The sequence below is a fragment of the Armigeres subalbatus genome, chromosome 3 (assembly GCF_024139115.2).
Source record: "Armigeres subalbatus isolate Guangzhou_Male chromosome 3, GZ_Asu_2, whole genome shotgun sequence".
Lineage (NCBI taxonomy): Eukaryota > Metazoa > Arthropoda > Insecta > Diptera > Culicidae > Armigeres > Armigeres subalbatus.
Genome location: NC_085141.1, coordinates 22371044 through 22387793, shown reverse-complemented (window position 1 = coordinate 22387793; position 16750 = coordinate 22371044). Strand labels below are relative to the sequence as shown.

At 40.2% G+C, this 16750-nt stretch overlaps 1 protein-coding gene across 1 annotated transcript in view; it reads right to left on the bottom strand.

Annotated features, from left to right (window-relative positions):
• LOC134227194 (activating transcription factor 3-like) overlaps positions 1–16750 on the bottom strand; it is a 275048-nt gene that overhangs the window by 46666 nt on the left and 211632 nt on the right. The window contains exon 2 of the mRNA XM_062708521.1: positions 3994–4966. Coding sequence (XP_062564505.1) covers positions 3994–4215 — 222 coding nt within the window. The 5' untranslated portion in view covers positions 4216–4966. The remainder of the gene's footprint in view (positions 1–3993; positions 4967–16750) is intronic.

Below are 16750 nucleotides of genomic sequence, written 5' to 3'. Positions count from 1 at the left end.
GAAAGACACAAAGTAGGAGAATGGAACAGACCTGGGATTGAACCCACGACCTCCTGCGTGTTAGGCAGAAGCAGTAGCCATATGACTACCAAGCCCGTATCTTTTACGGACCGCGCTTCAAGATGCAACCAAAAATCAACTGAAGTTTGTTGTTCCTTGAGATTGGGACTAAAGATTTTTTGAAAAAGTAGAACTAGAACGTGGTTTTGCAATCCAAAACGAAAGTTTGTTTGGAGTCCTGGAGATGTTTAGTCCAGAAGGAATTCATCAGTTTTGAAAAATATATCTATTTTTCCCGTACCGTCATAATTCCAAATGCGTCCAGAAGTTCGACATACCGTCGTGAGTCTTCAGGAAAGGGAGAAGCCACTTTTTGGAGACACTCTTTCAAATACACCTTCACGTATGTCTCGAACTCTTGTCGTCCAGTGTAGTTTCGTAAACTTCTTGTTGCATGTACAACTTTCGGACACGGATTTTTGCGGCCGTATTCTGTTTCTCGGCATGGTTTGAGGACTTATGACCCTTAAACGTTCGTAATCCAGCATGAGTTTTGGTATTCTGCATGAAAGTCTTGCTCACATGCATCTTTTTGGTCTCGTCCTGAACTGAGGCGTTCGGTTTCCGTTTAAGGACATTCTGCTGTTTTTCTATTAATGCACTGAAATGTTTATTTTTTACAGTGTTTCTTCACTGCAACCCAAAGGAATGTTTTTATATTAACTCCCATAACATACATAAAACCACTTGTACAAAATAAAATTTTGCCAAATCAGCTCATATTTTCGAAGAATTTGGAGACGTGGATCAAAATTATTCTTAATGTCTTTTTTAAGAGATTTACAGCCCTAGTTTGGCTCATCTCTAGAGAACTAAATTGATTCTTCGGTTCGATGTATTGCGATTTGACAGTGGTGAAGATCGATCGGTAGATTAAACTAAAACTAGTTTCAAGAACGCTCTCTAGTTCGCCATCCGAAAACACAATTCTTGAGTGCTCGTTTCACTCCACATTCCTCACTCTGACGATGGCAATGGAAGATAGAGGTTTCGTGCTCGCGTCATAAAATTAATACACGCAGATTGTGGTTACTTTGTAGTCGTGTTTCTCGCACAGAAGCACGTTCAAATAAAAAGTATGCAATGTTTTATGACTTTTTTTAAATTATAGAAAGTGAGAAAAGAATATTGCACAAAGAGCGATTGAGTGACGGGTAGCAAGCGGTGCGGAGTAGGTACAGGTGCTACATGTGGATAAGGGGATGTAAGAATCCACCTTCACATCGATTGTGCGGTCGCTGTTGTCGTTGTCGGTTGGTGGGTGGGCAGCTGATGGCTTCGACTCAATTCCGTTACGGGGCGGTGGCGTGAGTGTGTGATTTCGTGGAATTAGTGCCGTGCCATGGCGCTGCTGGCCGGCTGCTGACCAGAGGAGATTGAAAATAGCAAAACGACCTTTTTGTAGAATATAAGTAGAATAAGGTATGTATGGGAGTATGTAGATTCCTCGCTTGCATGGAATGATGGTCGCACGCGATTCAATGCTGGAAGCCCAAAGTTTATGACGCTGGGTGTACCAAACTAATACTCGGTCGAGGCTCAGTTTCAGAAAAAAAAGTTTACTGCCTTCGTCTGATTGAAGCCAAACCGGATGGCAAAGAGGAAGTGTATTAAGTAGACACTGTTGAGCTTTGTGCTGTGCGATGTAAGTGGCGGTGGGTTTGCACCACAGAAGAGTTTATTTTATTATAGAAGGCGCCTCTAATGCTAATGGGATGAAGTGATTCTTGGAAGTATCCAATGCGAATTTCTAATACTTTCAATATCCATACATTCTTGGTTGAAAACATAATTTCTTGTACTAGAACCATGGGTCTTCCAGATTTCTTGGTGGAACTCACAATAGGAACTTTTTTTTTCATTCGAACTAAGTGCAGGAAAGGAATTTATTTATAACGTGTAGTATGTCCCATAAATAATCTTATGTTTTCGACGCATAAAACTTTTGAACTTGAGTTAGACGTGTAAGCTTATTCAAAAAGTAACATATTTATGAGCATGATCTCGACTTCGTAGCCTTGTGGTTGGTGTCGACAAGCATTCTTTTGCTATGTGACACGGAGCGTGGGTTTGATTTCCACCTCAGTCGCTGATATCTTCGTGAGGAGATGCTATCTGTGTAGTGTGTATAGTATAGTGGATTGTCCATGTAAATTGAATCGTATTTTCAGTGGAAGTCGATTCCCCAGAGAAATTGAAACTAATGTATTTTCAGTTGTAATTCAAACGAATTCTCATTAAAATTAAATTGAATTTCTCATGGATATGCAAACATTTTTCCCGTGGAAATTCAAATGAATTTCCTTCGGAAATTCCAACGAATTTCTGTTTGAGTTTAATGATGTTTTAATTCTAAATGAAGCAAACTTTATTTTACAACATAGGTTATCTACCAATAATAATTGTTTTACGATGGCCCGAAAAAAAAATCTTAGACAGTTTTCCTTTAACCTGATACTCAAATTATCTTAATCGAATCAATTGAACCGATTCGATCCGGTTTGACGTCGATAACGCAACAACTCATTCCCATTCGCACCCCAACAGACAGTCGGTTCCAGATGTCTAGAATAGCCAAGTGCTGCTGCTGGCTGTAGCAACCACTTCGTCACAACTTCTCTCGTTTTCTGTTTGATTTCCAGAGCACATGCTGCTGCCGACTTATGGTTTCGCCCGGCGCACAGAGCATCGATGTTTATGTTCCGTCGCACGTTCGTTCCCCGGTTCCCTGTAACTAAATATCATCTGGCCTCGGAGCTCCGGTTGGCGACGCCGGGGTTTATGTTCGTTTGTCGATCGAAGCCGCTGGAGCCAGCAGCAACGCATCATCGGATTTCAACGGCGACGACGACGACGACGATGGGGACGAAAACGACGTCGAAGACTCATCGAAAGTCGGGTCAAATTAAAAATAAAACCAGCACCGACGGATCGGCCCTCGGCTCGAAGCTGTTGCACAAGAGAGACAGTGGAAGGCATTTTACTGCGGGTCATTTCGCTTCGTTTCGATGGGGAGCCCCGTGCTTTTGCGGATATTCGTTTCGTCGGCGGGAATTGGTTTGGCGAAAATAAAAATTTATCATTTTATTACTTTCAATATAATGAAAAGCGAGAAATGGTCAGATGGACACTGGCGTTGCTGGTTGAGGTCCTTGAAGGGTTTAGTGAGTTACTAAAAGGCGTTTTAGGCTTTCTGCAATACGAATTATTTAACTATTCATTTAAACGCAGAACGATTAAAAAAATCGGATAAATACAATATTTTTAGTATTTCTAAACAACCTTTGCTCTACATTGATTTGTTTTAAAAAGGCGAGAAGAGTCTTATTTTAGTATGGGATAATAGCCCCAGACTCACTTCCAAGGCAAAGTGGTTCAACACAAAAATTACACAATCTTATTCGTAAGATTTTCGTTCTGTTTGCGACTAAAAATAACCAGCGTCATTTTGCTACACTTTTGTGTAGTTTGATCAGCCCTTAATTTTATAATAGCTGTCATACATTAGAGTGTAACTGAAACATAATTGCCTCAATGTGATACGTAGTAAATAGTATTATTAATTTTTCTAAAATGAAGCTACACTCAATAGCTAAAATACAAAACATACTCGATTCATTAGAATTTCGTTTGAATCAAAATACGCAAAGCCAACCCAGAGGTCGAGTCCACTCTGGTCATGATCATAATAGGTACTATAGAATCTATTGAGTCATATAACCCCTATTTCCACCTATGTCTAAGCCGAACGCTTGCATACCCTGTTCGGTCAATATGGTTCTGCTCGCATGCTTGCCCGCACCCCTCAACCTTGAGCGAACTCGATTCCATTGAGCCTACATGGAATAACTTAACCCTGTACGTACCCTACCCCTCATAAACAGCAGGGCAGCTATATGGGCAGAGGAAGATGGTTGATAGGGCCGAACTCACCTGTGACACCTGTTGCGAGCTGGCGGTGTTGGTGGAACCGACGAGAAGGCCCGCGGAGGTGGTCGTGTTTGCCTGCGTCGCCACACTCGGGTACGAATACTCGAGTGGGTTTGTCATGGCCATCAGCGAGTTGAGGATTTCCGGCGTCCTGGGCGTGGTGCAAACTCCGCCATCGATGCCCAACAGCGGCGGTACGGTCAGGCTGAGGTTGGAGTTGTACATTTTTTTGTTTTGTTTTGTCTTTTCGTTGTAAAACAGTAATAAATTATGAACAAAGGTATTGAATTTTATTTGAAGTCTCTTTCGTTGATGCTCCTTTCACTAGCAGCTCACTCGTATATTGCATTCACGAATTAAGAAAGGTAGTATACGGCGTTTTATTATTACTCTCAAGTTGCGTTAAAAGCGATACTTTAAAATTAACAAAAAATAATCACAGATTGGATTCTTCTTCTTCTCCTTTTCAAATATTTTGGTCCAGTAATTCTGCACCAAAACGATGACGAAGTTGTTGAAGTCGGATTGACAGCATTCAATGTAAAAATAATCAGCTCTCAAACACGAAATTATTAAAACTTCTATAGATTAAACGTAGTTAAATAGATACTCTTGCAGTAAGAAAATCACAATCGATTGAATTCTGGCTCGGGTCGGCCTTATTACGAACAAAGCAAGCGCGCACCGGGGCTCAAGGTTAAAGTTTAATGGAGGTAGTCACCGCCGACTGCGTTTGGCGGCGAGCTTTCGGAGGTGCGCGACGGCGTTCGCGCTCTTCTTGCCCGGAGCGCGATTGGGATGATAATTTATGGGTTTGTTTGGTCGGTTCTCGGATCCTGAGGCTGGCTGATTGTGGCACGCTGCTTCTGGGTGGCGCGGCGCAAGCACACAAACGCGCGTAACGTTGATTAATAAAATGCGATCACAGCCGTTGCCGTCGTCGTCGTCGTCGTCGTGGAGATGCAACTTGTGGAGGCTGGAATGGGAAATAAATGAAGAGCAATAAGTGAAATTGAAATCGGATTGGGTTGATGGGATGGTATTTGAAATACTTCTGGAAGGGTCGGAGGGTCTACTAGGGCAGATGGGTTAGGCTGGAAACGTGGGAGCATTAAGTGAATCACATAACTCCGTTGGTAGTATGAATATCCATTCTGTTCTCTGACTTTTCTTAGTATATTAATAATTTGAAACGAAATCGGTTCTCCGTAACCGATAAGAACGATCACTCTAAAAAGGTGTTATAAATTAAGATTTAGACTTAACTTCTGTGTCTTTTTTATTCTTTCTGTATTATTTTCATTTTAACATGTAGCTAGACTGAAACTCCGAAACTATAAGACCTCATGTGACTACCGTTCTTGCGTAGACGTGGCGTTGCAAAAACACTAAGAGGACATCGGACCTGTATGACGCTGGGATACTATGGGTTACAACCACCTCACTAATTGTTACACTGAGCTTTTTTGATGTGGTATGTTTCTCTAAGGGTGCAATTGGATTTCTTAGGGGTATGTGTTGAGATTTAAACATTCTTAAATCTATGATAACGACTGAGCCCAAATCCAAAATTTCATGAGTTTTTGTGCACGTTAACTATTATAAATTAATTTCACAAAACATAATAATTTTGCGTATTGAACTTGACTTGACTTGATTTTACTACGCGCAGATCTGTTAACCGCTGTGCTAACTACCAAAACAGTGAAATATCCAAATACTTTTGATTTGAAACATCAAAATTAGGGTCTACGAGTATGAAAAAAATCTCTTGTAGCTCAGAGAAAGGTGTTCTTTCGGATCAATAAAAAAATTTAACATTTTTTCCAGAATGCAAAAGCCAATTTTTGCTAAACATTTGCAGTGTTACGAATATGTTTGAAATTTGAAATGATAAAAACGTCTCTCTTAGTTCATAGCTTTTCGATTATATCTTCTTATAAGGTACTTCTCAATGAATTCATGAACATCGTTTTATATTCTAAATGGGCCAGCCAGTTCGCTGGAATACGGCCTTTATGCTACTTTATGGCTTGATAAAGAATCTGTATCACAAAATTGCACGAATGTTCTTCACTGAAGTTTTGTTTTTATGTCTTGCTGAATTTCGTAAATATCCAACACGAGCTCGGTGGTCTAGTGGCTATCGCTTCTGCCTTATAAGCAGGAGGTCGTGGTCGTTCAATTCCAGGCTCGTCCCTTTTCTACTTTGTATTTCTATATTAGTTCTTTATGTGTTTCACGTTATACCAAAACGATTCCTACTGTTATAACTTTCCACACAATCCCAAAAGCTCCCGTGGCACCTATGAGAGGTCGTAAAGTTCTCTGCATCTTTCTTAAGTAGGTGTCCAACTAACCATCCTTCCCTTTTCTCAGCATTCGTAAGGACGTTGCCAGGTTAGATCTCGACTATTGGAGAGTGCATTGCTTCCATCTAAGAGTTGATGATTAGTCCCAAATCAATATCTGTGGTAACGGATGAAAGTGATACTACTCTCATACAATAGTCTTGGCTTGTACCACCTACGAATTTGTGCGAACTGCTAAATGCTAATGCTAATGCTGACTCTATTTGATATGGTGTTCGAAATGTCTCATCAAATATTTCGTGTTTTCGAAGCATGCGAAACATTCGAAATGTTCAGACATGTCCACAAATGTTACGACATTGCAGGTGAAAATCTCTTTTTGATTCATTTCAGGCGTCTCAATGATGCGACCTCTTTGTGTACATCCAAACAAGCGAATTTGACAATTTTTGTATATGCCAACACAATTCTGCAACGTGTCAGTAAAATATTCAAATCTGCCATCCGCTGGTTGAGTGTACTCTCAAGTCCTTACGACTCGGCATTCAGGCCATTAGGCCGAAGGTCATTAGGTCGAATGAGAAGTAAGAAGCAAAACGTGAGAAATGAGAAGTTTTTCCTTCTTCTTCCTTCTTTCATCTACTTTATTTCTTCTCCCTTAATTGTTATTCGTTGTTTCTTCTTTCTTCTGCGCTCTACACGTCTCCTTTCTTTTTCTTTATTTTTCCTTTTCCTTTCTTTATTTTTATTTCTTTCTTTTTCCTTCTTTCATCTTCTTTATTTCTTCTTCGTTCTTCCTTCTCCCTTCTTCCTTCTTCATTCTAACCTTTTTCTTACTTATTCTTTCTTACTTCTTACTTCTTTCTCCCTTCTTCCTTCAGCCGTGTTCCTTTTTCCTTTTTTTCTTTCTTCATCCTACTTCCTTTTTCCTTCTTCTTGCATTCTTCTTCCTTGTTCCTTCTTCCTTTTTCCTACTTCTTCCTTCACTCTTCATTATTTTTTTCTTTCTTCCTTTTTTCTTCTTTCTTCATCCTTCTTCCTTTTTTCTTCTTTCTCCCATTTTCCTTCTTTCTTCTTCTTTTTCCTTCTTCCTTTTACCGTCTTTCTTCTTACTTCTTCCATCTCCCATCTTTTTTTTCTTTTTTCTTTCTTCTTTCTCCTTTATTCTTCCGTCTCCCCCCTTATTTCTTATTTCTTCTTCTTGCATTTTCCTTCTTCCTTTTTTCTTTTTCCTTTTTTCTTTTTTTTTCTTTTTTCCTTCTTCATTATTTCTTCTTCCATCTTTTTTCTTTCTTCTTTCTCCTTCATCTTTCCTTCTTCGTTCTTCCGTGTTCCTTATTTGATCTTCTTTATTAATTATTCCTTATTTCTTTTTCTTTCTGCCTTTTTCCTTCTTTCTTTTTCACTTCTCACTCCCCACTGCTGATTCGACCTAATGGCCATTCGGCCTAATAACCGTTTGGTCTAATGATCATTCGATCTAATGACGTTTTGCCTAATGACCTTCGGCCTAGTGATCCAGCATCCTATGTATTGAGCGAAATACAAATAGCACCATCATGTTTTTGTCTTTAAAGTATACGTAAAGGCTATCCAGCTTTCCACGCTCGGTAATGGCGGCTTGTCGGTGTGAAAATCAATCCGTCACTGTACTATTTGACACTAGCTGGAGGAAAACTCACAGGCGTTCCTGGGTGAGGGGAGGGAAAAAAGGCCTTTTCGCCAGTGAGTTTTCCTCCAGCTAGTGTCAAAAAGTACAGTGACCGATTGATTTTTACACACCGACAAGCCGCCATTACCGAGCGTGGAAAGCTGGATAGGATCACTCCAAAACCGAACTTTTGATAGAAGGCTCGGAGACCCATAGTGTTATATACCAATCGACTCAGCTCGACAAATTGAGGTGATGTCTGTATGTATGTATATATGTGTGTGTGTACAAAAATATGAGACACACTTTTTGGTACTTAGCATTATTCGATTTGCTCGCAACAAGCTGCAGTCGACGCGGAAGTAATGATAGAAAATCAGAACGAAAATATCCCAGGACTTTGGAGAGTTAAAATTACGGGGAAATCCAAATATCTTAGGCCATACTACAAGTAATGCAAAAATGTACCCAAACAACAAATAATTCGGAATAGCAAAACTAAGTTCATTAAAGTGAATCTGCGCCACGCAAAGGGAGCAAAAGCTGTACTTTACTAGAGATTTGCTGAGAGCAAACTGGATATTGCGTTAGTTCAGGAGCCATGGACGAGGAACAGTAAAATCTTGGGTATTCCTACGAGTACACCCAACCGGCGATTGTTAGATTTTGAAACAATTCTGTATAAGAATCTACCAAAACCTGTATAAGAACTGGGCATATGCGAAATTGTTAGATTCTTATACAAGTGTTGTATAAGAATCTAACAATTTTGTAAGCTTTTCTAACAATATTTGTTTGAGAGCTTACATTTGTTGTATAAGAATCTAACAATTTCGCATATGCCCAGTTCTTATACAGGTTTTGGTAGATTCTTATACAGAATTGTTAGAAAATCTAACAACCGCCGGTTGGGTGTACTTCCAAACTAATTTACAAAAATGGACAGCAACCCCGCAGGGCTGCAATTTTGGTGTATGAAAAAGCAAAAAAAAATTTCCAATCCCAGAATTCATTGAACGAGATATTGTTGCGGTAATGATGGAGGTACCGACAATTCGTGTAAAAACGGAAATATTTGTCGCCTCGGCATGCTTTCCGGGAGATGCTGATGATGTGCCTCCACCAGAAGTCACCGCTTTTATTTCTTATTGCAGAAAGCAAAATCAAGCTTTCATTAGCGTCAGAACGCCTTCAACGAGTTTTTTACAATTGCCGTCAGCAGGTCTTGCTCAGTTGGAAACGTGAGCGGGATGAAGGAGATTTGGGTAGATGGTTACATTCCATACTCCCACAGGTATCGAAGAAACCTTGGTTCAAGGGGTTGGACTTTAGCCGAGACTTTATCAAGGTAATGTGTCGGCTAATGTCCAATCACTATTCACTAAACGTGCATTCCTATCGAATAGGACTGGCAGACAGCAAGCGCTGTAGATGCGGTGCAGGTTATCAAGACATCAACCACGTTGTCTGGGAATGTCCCGAATACGGAGTTGCCAGGTCCGATTTATGTTCATCCCTCCGGGCCCAAGGGAAATCAGACAAGGAAAACATTAGAGACGTACTGGGTAACCTTGAATTGGACTACATGATTCTTGTATACAAGTTCTTAAAAAGTATTAATGTCTTCGTCTAACCCCTCTGTTAGCTATTCGAAAATGTCTACTTTGACTCCCCTCCCCCTCCGCTCGGAAAATCCGTATTTTTATATTTTTACAGTTTGTCCAAAGTCCACGCTACGTTAATCAGCCATGAAAACCGTACAACAACGCTGTTTAAAAACAACACTCCCTATGCCCTATCCTATCCTTTTTTTCTTATGTACTCCTTAACCTCGGCCAAGGCGCGAGTTTTCCGGCTCCCCAAGAACTAACCACTAGAACTAAGACGAAGTTCATGAGATTGTAAAACTATTTCAAAAGAAAAGACAGGCATGGACCGAGTTGGATGGAGAAGATTTTTATTTACTGCACAGGCCACTCTGGACTTGGACTTTCGCTTAAATCCGCCCTTGCGTGGAAGTTGGAAGTTGAGTACTTTATTTTTACTCCCGTTTTGAATTTTCACCCACTATGAGGTTTTACAAAAGATATTTCAGTTACAAGATAAAGATTGTCGCTGTCGTCGCTGTCCGGAACATCTTTCGCTGGCGAGGGTAGGGTGCTAAATGTCAATGAAGGAAAAATATGTACGATTTGACAGTTCGGTACCCAACATGTTTCGGACAGCAGAACAAATCTTGTTATCTTGTAACTAAAATATCTTTTACAGTGATCGATACGAAAAAGAGTGACTAACTAAAATGACAGCGCTGCGAAGGTGATCAAAATACTCGCGCCCATTAATGATGTTTTCAGTTGTGAAGAAAGCTCGTTACTACGCTTACCAGATATGTTCTCGGTGAAAGTGTTTTTTTTACTCTTCACCATCTTCTTCTTTAATAGCTCTACATTCCGACTGGAACTTGGCCTGCTTTTCAACTTATGTATTCTATTAACTGAGGAAAATGCAGTTATTAAATAATTAATGCTCTTTACCATAGGGAAGATCCATTAATTAAGTAACGAAAAAATTGGAAATTTTCAACCCCCCTCCCTCCTATGTCACATTTTTTGTATGAATCATTGAACTTTTTTGTATGGATTGTCACGCTTCGGTCAGCCCTCCCTCCCCCCTCTAAGCGTTACATAATTTGTTGATGTTCCCATATTGATTCAAAATTGTTTAATTCTGATGTTCTGCTGTAAGCATGCTCAAAGCAAGTATTTCAAAGAGTGTTAGCGGTAGTATCGTGCTTGGTTCCTCCACTATAGGGTCTATTGCCCTACAACAGCATCTACAAAACATCATAAATAATAATCATACAGATCTGTTATCCATGATGTGAACAGAAACTTAGTCGTGGGACGGAATAGGCTTGACTTTCAGTGATATCTCAATCTAAGCCAGTCGGCGATTGCCCATCTTCCGGACCATCTGTGGTGCACCCTAATCTTGGCAAGTAAAATCTCGAAAATATAAAGACGCGCAAATTCCTCTCTCCCTGAGACCCGAACCCAGCCTTAAAAGTCAATTTATCATCTTTTTATGCGCCCATAAAAACAATCATCACCGGCCTTTGCTTCGACGATATGCTTCCCTTCTGATCTGAGAGGCCACAACGAACTGATGGCCTTTGTGCCGTACCTTCTCGACGCCATCTCTATATCTGCCATTTCGCGTCGGAGATCTGTCGCGGCTACTGCAGCATCTTGCCGCGTCCATAAACTATAGAATTGTCCAAGGTTTTCTCCTGCTGCTGTGTGGCTGCCACTTGAAAGCATAATCCGATGAAGAGAGTCTTTTTTACAGTGGGTCACATTCGGGCCACCACCGAAATGTGCTGCTGTTGCTGCTACTACTGCGTAATCTGTATGCAAAACTCAAGAGGCACAACCCTGAAGGAATCGCCGCAACCAAAGGGGCAAACCTCCGTGCCTGTCCGAAGCGCTTTCAAAATTCAGGTTGGATGAAGTGCGTTTCAGAGTCGAAACACCATCACCATCATCGGGACAGACGCCGCGCGCCGTGTTGATTTTTGATGCAAAATAATCATCAAGACAGCATTCGCATGAAAATCATACCCCTCCGGATCGCGAAGCCATAACAATTATCGTTATTGATTTAATCGATAAATTTAACCTGGCCGGCCGACATTTATGGACACCGGGCACCACATTCCGTTAAATAAATCAGCAAAGAAATGAACGACAAACATGCCAATTAGGGTAAACCAAGGTTCTTGGTTTCAAAGAACAGTATGGAAATAAGATTCTTGAACTTCTTGATTTGATAGATTTTATTGAATCAAATTTTACAGTTTTTCCAATATAGAGAACTGATTAATCTGATAGGAGGGACTATTTTTATTTTAAAAATTTCCTCTTTGCTTTTCTTATTAATTTTAAATAATAAGTGATAAATTAGTTGCTGAGTTCTTGAGCTCCCGTATGAAGGGCAAACACATTTTGTCAAATCGGCAAGCATTTGTGCACAAGAATAATCAACAACTCCTTATCCTGTGATCGCAGACTTTCTTCATCCGTTTTCTCCGTCACCACACGTCGTGTCAATTTAGATTTGTTCTGTTTTACGACTCGTGCCAAACGTGCTGCGAATTATTATTTAAAAAAATGATCATCTAATGTACCCATTCAAGCGGTAACGAATTTAAATCATGCCTCGGAAAGAAGGATTGCATTGACCTAAAGCAAGAGGTCAAGCTGTCGTCGAATCAACAAAAAATATGCATATATCTAATAATTTAAAATGTCCTTTCGGTTTCGTCGATGCGACCGAATATTTCCTAAATTTGATTTATCTTCTCAATTTAGATTTGATATAACCTTTGCGATTTAGTAAACTAAGAAAAAATATTAGATCGATGTTAAATGTGTTAAACGAGCTATAATGATCACCTCACAGACCCTAAACCCCCTTCTAAATCAATCTATTTTGCATACAACCTAGCAGTTTGTCTTGTTTTATAGATCCTAAATCAACCAATTTTGAAGCCGAGATTGTCAACGGGCCATGCCCCCTTCAGTTCGAAACAAAACCAACTGGATCACCAACTGACCATTTGCATATCCCAGCACGTTGTCGAACCGTTTAGATCGGCGGGTAATCGATAGGCAATTAATCCAAATTAATGGGTTCCGGACGGCGGCGCAGCGTTTTAGCGTTCGCCCGTGCATTTGACTTTTAGGAAACATTCAATACCCACTCTAAATATCGTTGTGCCAAAATTGTAGCTTGATGTGGGTATCAGTTCGGTGAAGGGGTGTTTGATGATTTCGAGATAACCTAAATAGCGTTAATCAAGGAGTTACCTCAGCTGATATTGAGGAAGGCGTTTTGCAGTGCACGCGTAATTTATGATCTAACTTTCACGTTTTTGTTGTTAGGACCAGACCAATCCCTGTCTATAACTTCAAATTATTTGTTAGGTGTTATTTCAGGCGTTTCGGTGTTCTATCGTCTTAACATGGTGCCACATTAAACATCGGTCTGCCTCTGCTGCGATGTCCAGTTGCATTCGTTTCCGCCCCTACTTAAGGTGTTACCGACTCAGTTCCCCTGACGTTCCCGATTTTTAGTTGCAATTGGTCTCTGGTGACAAGGACAATGAAGCTCGTTGTTCCGTTGTTCCGTATGTACCGCAGTCACCTGCAGCCGTTGAAAGTTCTCCACTAATGCACACCATATTTAGCAAGTATATATCAGCACAGATTTCACTTAGGATTTAAAATTAGGATTTTGTTGCGTTCACTTATCTGCTGACTGTTTTTCCAGATATTTCTTAAACTCGCAAATGCAGCCCTTGCTTTCTTGATCCGTACGCCTATGTCGATCTTGGTACCGCCGTCTGATGCCATTTGGCTACCAGAATTGGAAGCTTCCAACATTCTTCACTGATTGTTGGTTTCTGTGAAGCTGGAAGTTGACGCCGTGTTCGCATCCCACGATTTGGTTTTGTTGACGTTGATGAATAAACCTGCCTAAGAGGAACACTCGGCAAGATTGTTGAGCTAACTCTGTGTACCAGAGCCCCGTTGAGCTAGGATTGCAACGCCATCCGCCAATTCATATTCGTTAGGTGCTGCCATAGCGTCTCAGGGCGCCCCACATATTCTCATAATTAAGAAGCTCGAAAGCTTGTTTGTAATCCATAAAGACCTAAACAGAACTCATGGAATTCATTGGACTGCTTGAGCAGTCCAGATCCAGAATGGTACTAAGCGTGACAATATGGTCCACACAAGATCAGACACAAGCACGGAATCCAGCATGTTGCCGCCGGAGAGTCGCATCGATCTTCTCCTGAATCCGGGCTAGCATAGAACTTTCAGAACGGTTCACAGCAACATAATGCCTCGCCAGTTATCGCATACAGCCAGGTCACCCTTTTTGGGCACCTTCACTAAGATACGCTGCATCCAGTCGACCTGGAAAGTTGCTGTGTCCCAGATAATTACGAAATAAACGATGCAGTAGCTGAGGAGACATCATGGGGTCAAAGGGTCGTTTTGGCCGAAAAAGTCGTTTAGTCGAAAATTCTGATCGGCTGAAATGGTCGTTGGCCGGAGACGATCCAGCCTCGGGCTGAAAGTCTCTTTAATAAAGACAAAAAAAAAAAAAGGTCGTTTGACGGATAGGATAATTTACTAACTTAGCTTATTAGTCAATGCAAAGTTCAATGATCAATACCGGCGCCGGTCAACTTCTTACGGCCAGTTAGGAAAAATAAAGATACATTAGTAGATGAATTTTGTTATTTAGAGATCGTGTTTACCGATGCGTCTCCACAAAAATCACAAGAAGGAACGTTTGTTTATGTGTAGGTATCGTTGGGTTTCGATTCGGACCATCAAAGCACCATCATTAACTTGTCATAAGACGAATTTATACAATCCCATTGAATTCCACCACGTAATGGTATCTTGACAGATATGTATTTCAACCTCAACAGTAAGGCCGTCTTCAGTGTCTCGTACTTGACTCGACTTAGTTTTATAGATATTGGCAGAAAGGACCATTTGATCAAACGGTCGCAAAAATCATTTGGGTCGGTTCTCACTTCTCAATTAGCATTAACTAATTCTCACTTTTTACGTTCACTATTATTCTGCCAAATGACTTCTTCATCCATATGATGTAAGTAACGGATAGCTCAGTGGAACTCTATGGTGCATGGCCAGCATTAACGTCCTGGAAGGACTCTAGATATGCAAAGTGGACATCGACATAAGAACGGACAATCGTATAGGGACTTGCATGTATACATATCATTAGATGTTTAGACAGGGCAAGTAAATTGAACAAGTCGCTTGAGCTGAAGTTATACTTTTGGCAAGTCAATTGAATTCAACTGAGTTGTTCTTACCTTGTCTAAACGTAGCATAAATCTCAGAATTTCATAAATAAGATTTTTTCTAAGTTTTCATTTTATCTTGTTTTAATTTAAACGTGCATGGGAAGGGTAGGTGGGAATAATAGGAACGAGACGAACGACAAAGAAGTTGCATCCTGACGAGGGCCGGCTAGGTTCGCCTTCGCTTGTCAGTGAATGTAACTGAAGGGGTTCCCCCCACCGTGAGATCCTCTTCGATCGGTGCATTGCCGGAAGATCCAGTTATGTCGTTGTTCTCCCCTCGTTCCCCTACGCATGTTAAAGGGTCCCAGCAATAGCTGATTTTTCGGAGCAATGCAACTTGCTCCTACCCCGCGCGGGAAATGGCTGACTTTTTCCACGATACACGTTCGTTGGTCCAAACATCCCGGATTTAACACCAAATCGTCTGACTTGTTTCGTGGCTATTATTTATCTCCCCGTGCATCGGTTACAGGCCAACCCTTCTGCCCTTTCGCTATCATCTCTCCTATGTTCTTTCATTCAATTCTCCGATAGTCAGAAAATAGAAAAACGATAATTCGATAATTTCCGATAATTCCGGAAATAGCTTTCTATTTCCTATATATTCTATATCCCATTCCAATCCGTTTTGGATCGGCAACAGAATTAGTCAATTGTTAGGTTAATATGTTTAGTGTTATTTATTTTGTGATGACCCCTCAAAAAATACTTAACTGCAATTCATGTTTTATTAGTCGTTTTCAGTTCAATTTCATGCTTAGTCTTACAAACTCAATTAGTTAGTAAGTTTTTGCGGGTGTGTTGAAGATCATTTAACAAATATTTCGAGTATGAATAGCAAAACCGAATATTATACAAAATGTTTTTCATTTATTCAATTGTAGCCTCCCTAATTCCATTTTAAATTTCAGGGTTAGTGAAAAAATAGCCTTTCAATCTAGGTTAATATTTCATTGAAAATAAAACACACAGATTAGCCTATAGGTCGATTGTTCGAGTTCAATGACCAGCAACAATGACTTATTTAACCAAAAACATTTGGTCTAACAAATAACATCCCAAGCAACCAGACGTTCAGATTGGACTTCAATTTGTTCCTAACCGAACCAATTGGTTCACTTTTGGTTCACATTCAGTCCCAAGCTCCTTAACGGAATTTCAACGTTCACTTTTGCTCTCCCGCCATACAAAAAGTTACAAAAAGTGTATGTCCATTTCGGCCAAATGACTTTTTCGGTCAAATGACTTTTGTTCTTTCGGGAAAATGGCATTTCCGGCCATACAACTTTTCACCTGCTTAATTCATGCGACAGACACTTACTTGATTCCTTTGAATGATAGGCTACCAGAATATAGCACAGTGTTAAAGTTAGTTATGTTGAAGAGCACAATACTTTCCAGCATAACGACAGAACACATCGTCGTAGATCGATTGTTGAAAATTATCCTGAGTTAGCAATGAGCTTCCATACACGTTAGATCCCGCTCTAAGTACATTTCTCGCTTAACTTTTCAAAAAAACCTAAGTAACATTTTTTTCATGAATTAATTTGAGTACTGCAATCAAAAGCTTTCATGTTGTTCTGTTGATTGCGCTATTCAAATTAATTCATAAAAAAAATGTTACTTAGGTCCTTTTGAAAAGTTAAGCGAGATTTATTTACGGCCGCACAAAGCAGAACAAAATAGCGCGGATCTTGACATTGTTCTGCATCATCAAAACACGTTGGGAATGTGTTTGTGTTGATTTGTGTTGAGGGTAATCTTCCAACCGTTTTCAGGATGTAGAAGTTCTCAAAAATTTCAAAACATATTTATTCCGTGACAGGGCATGAAAATGTGCAATATCTGCTTTATTTTTATGTTTATTACCACTTTCAACTC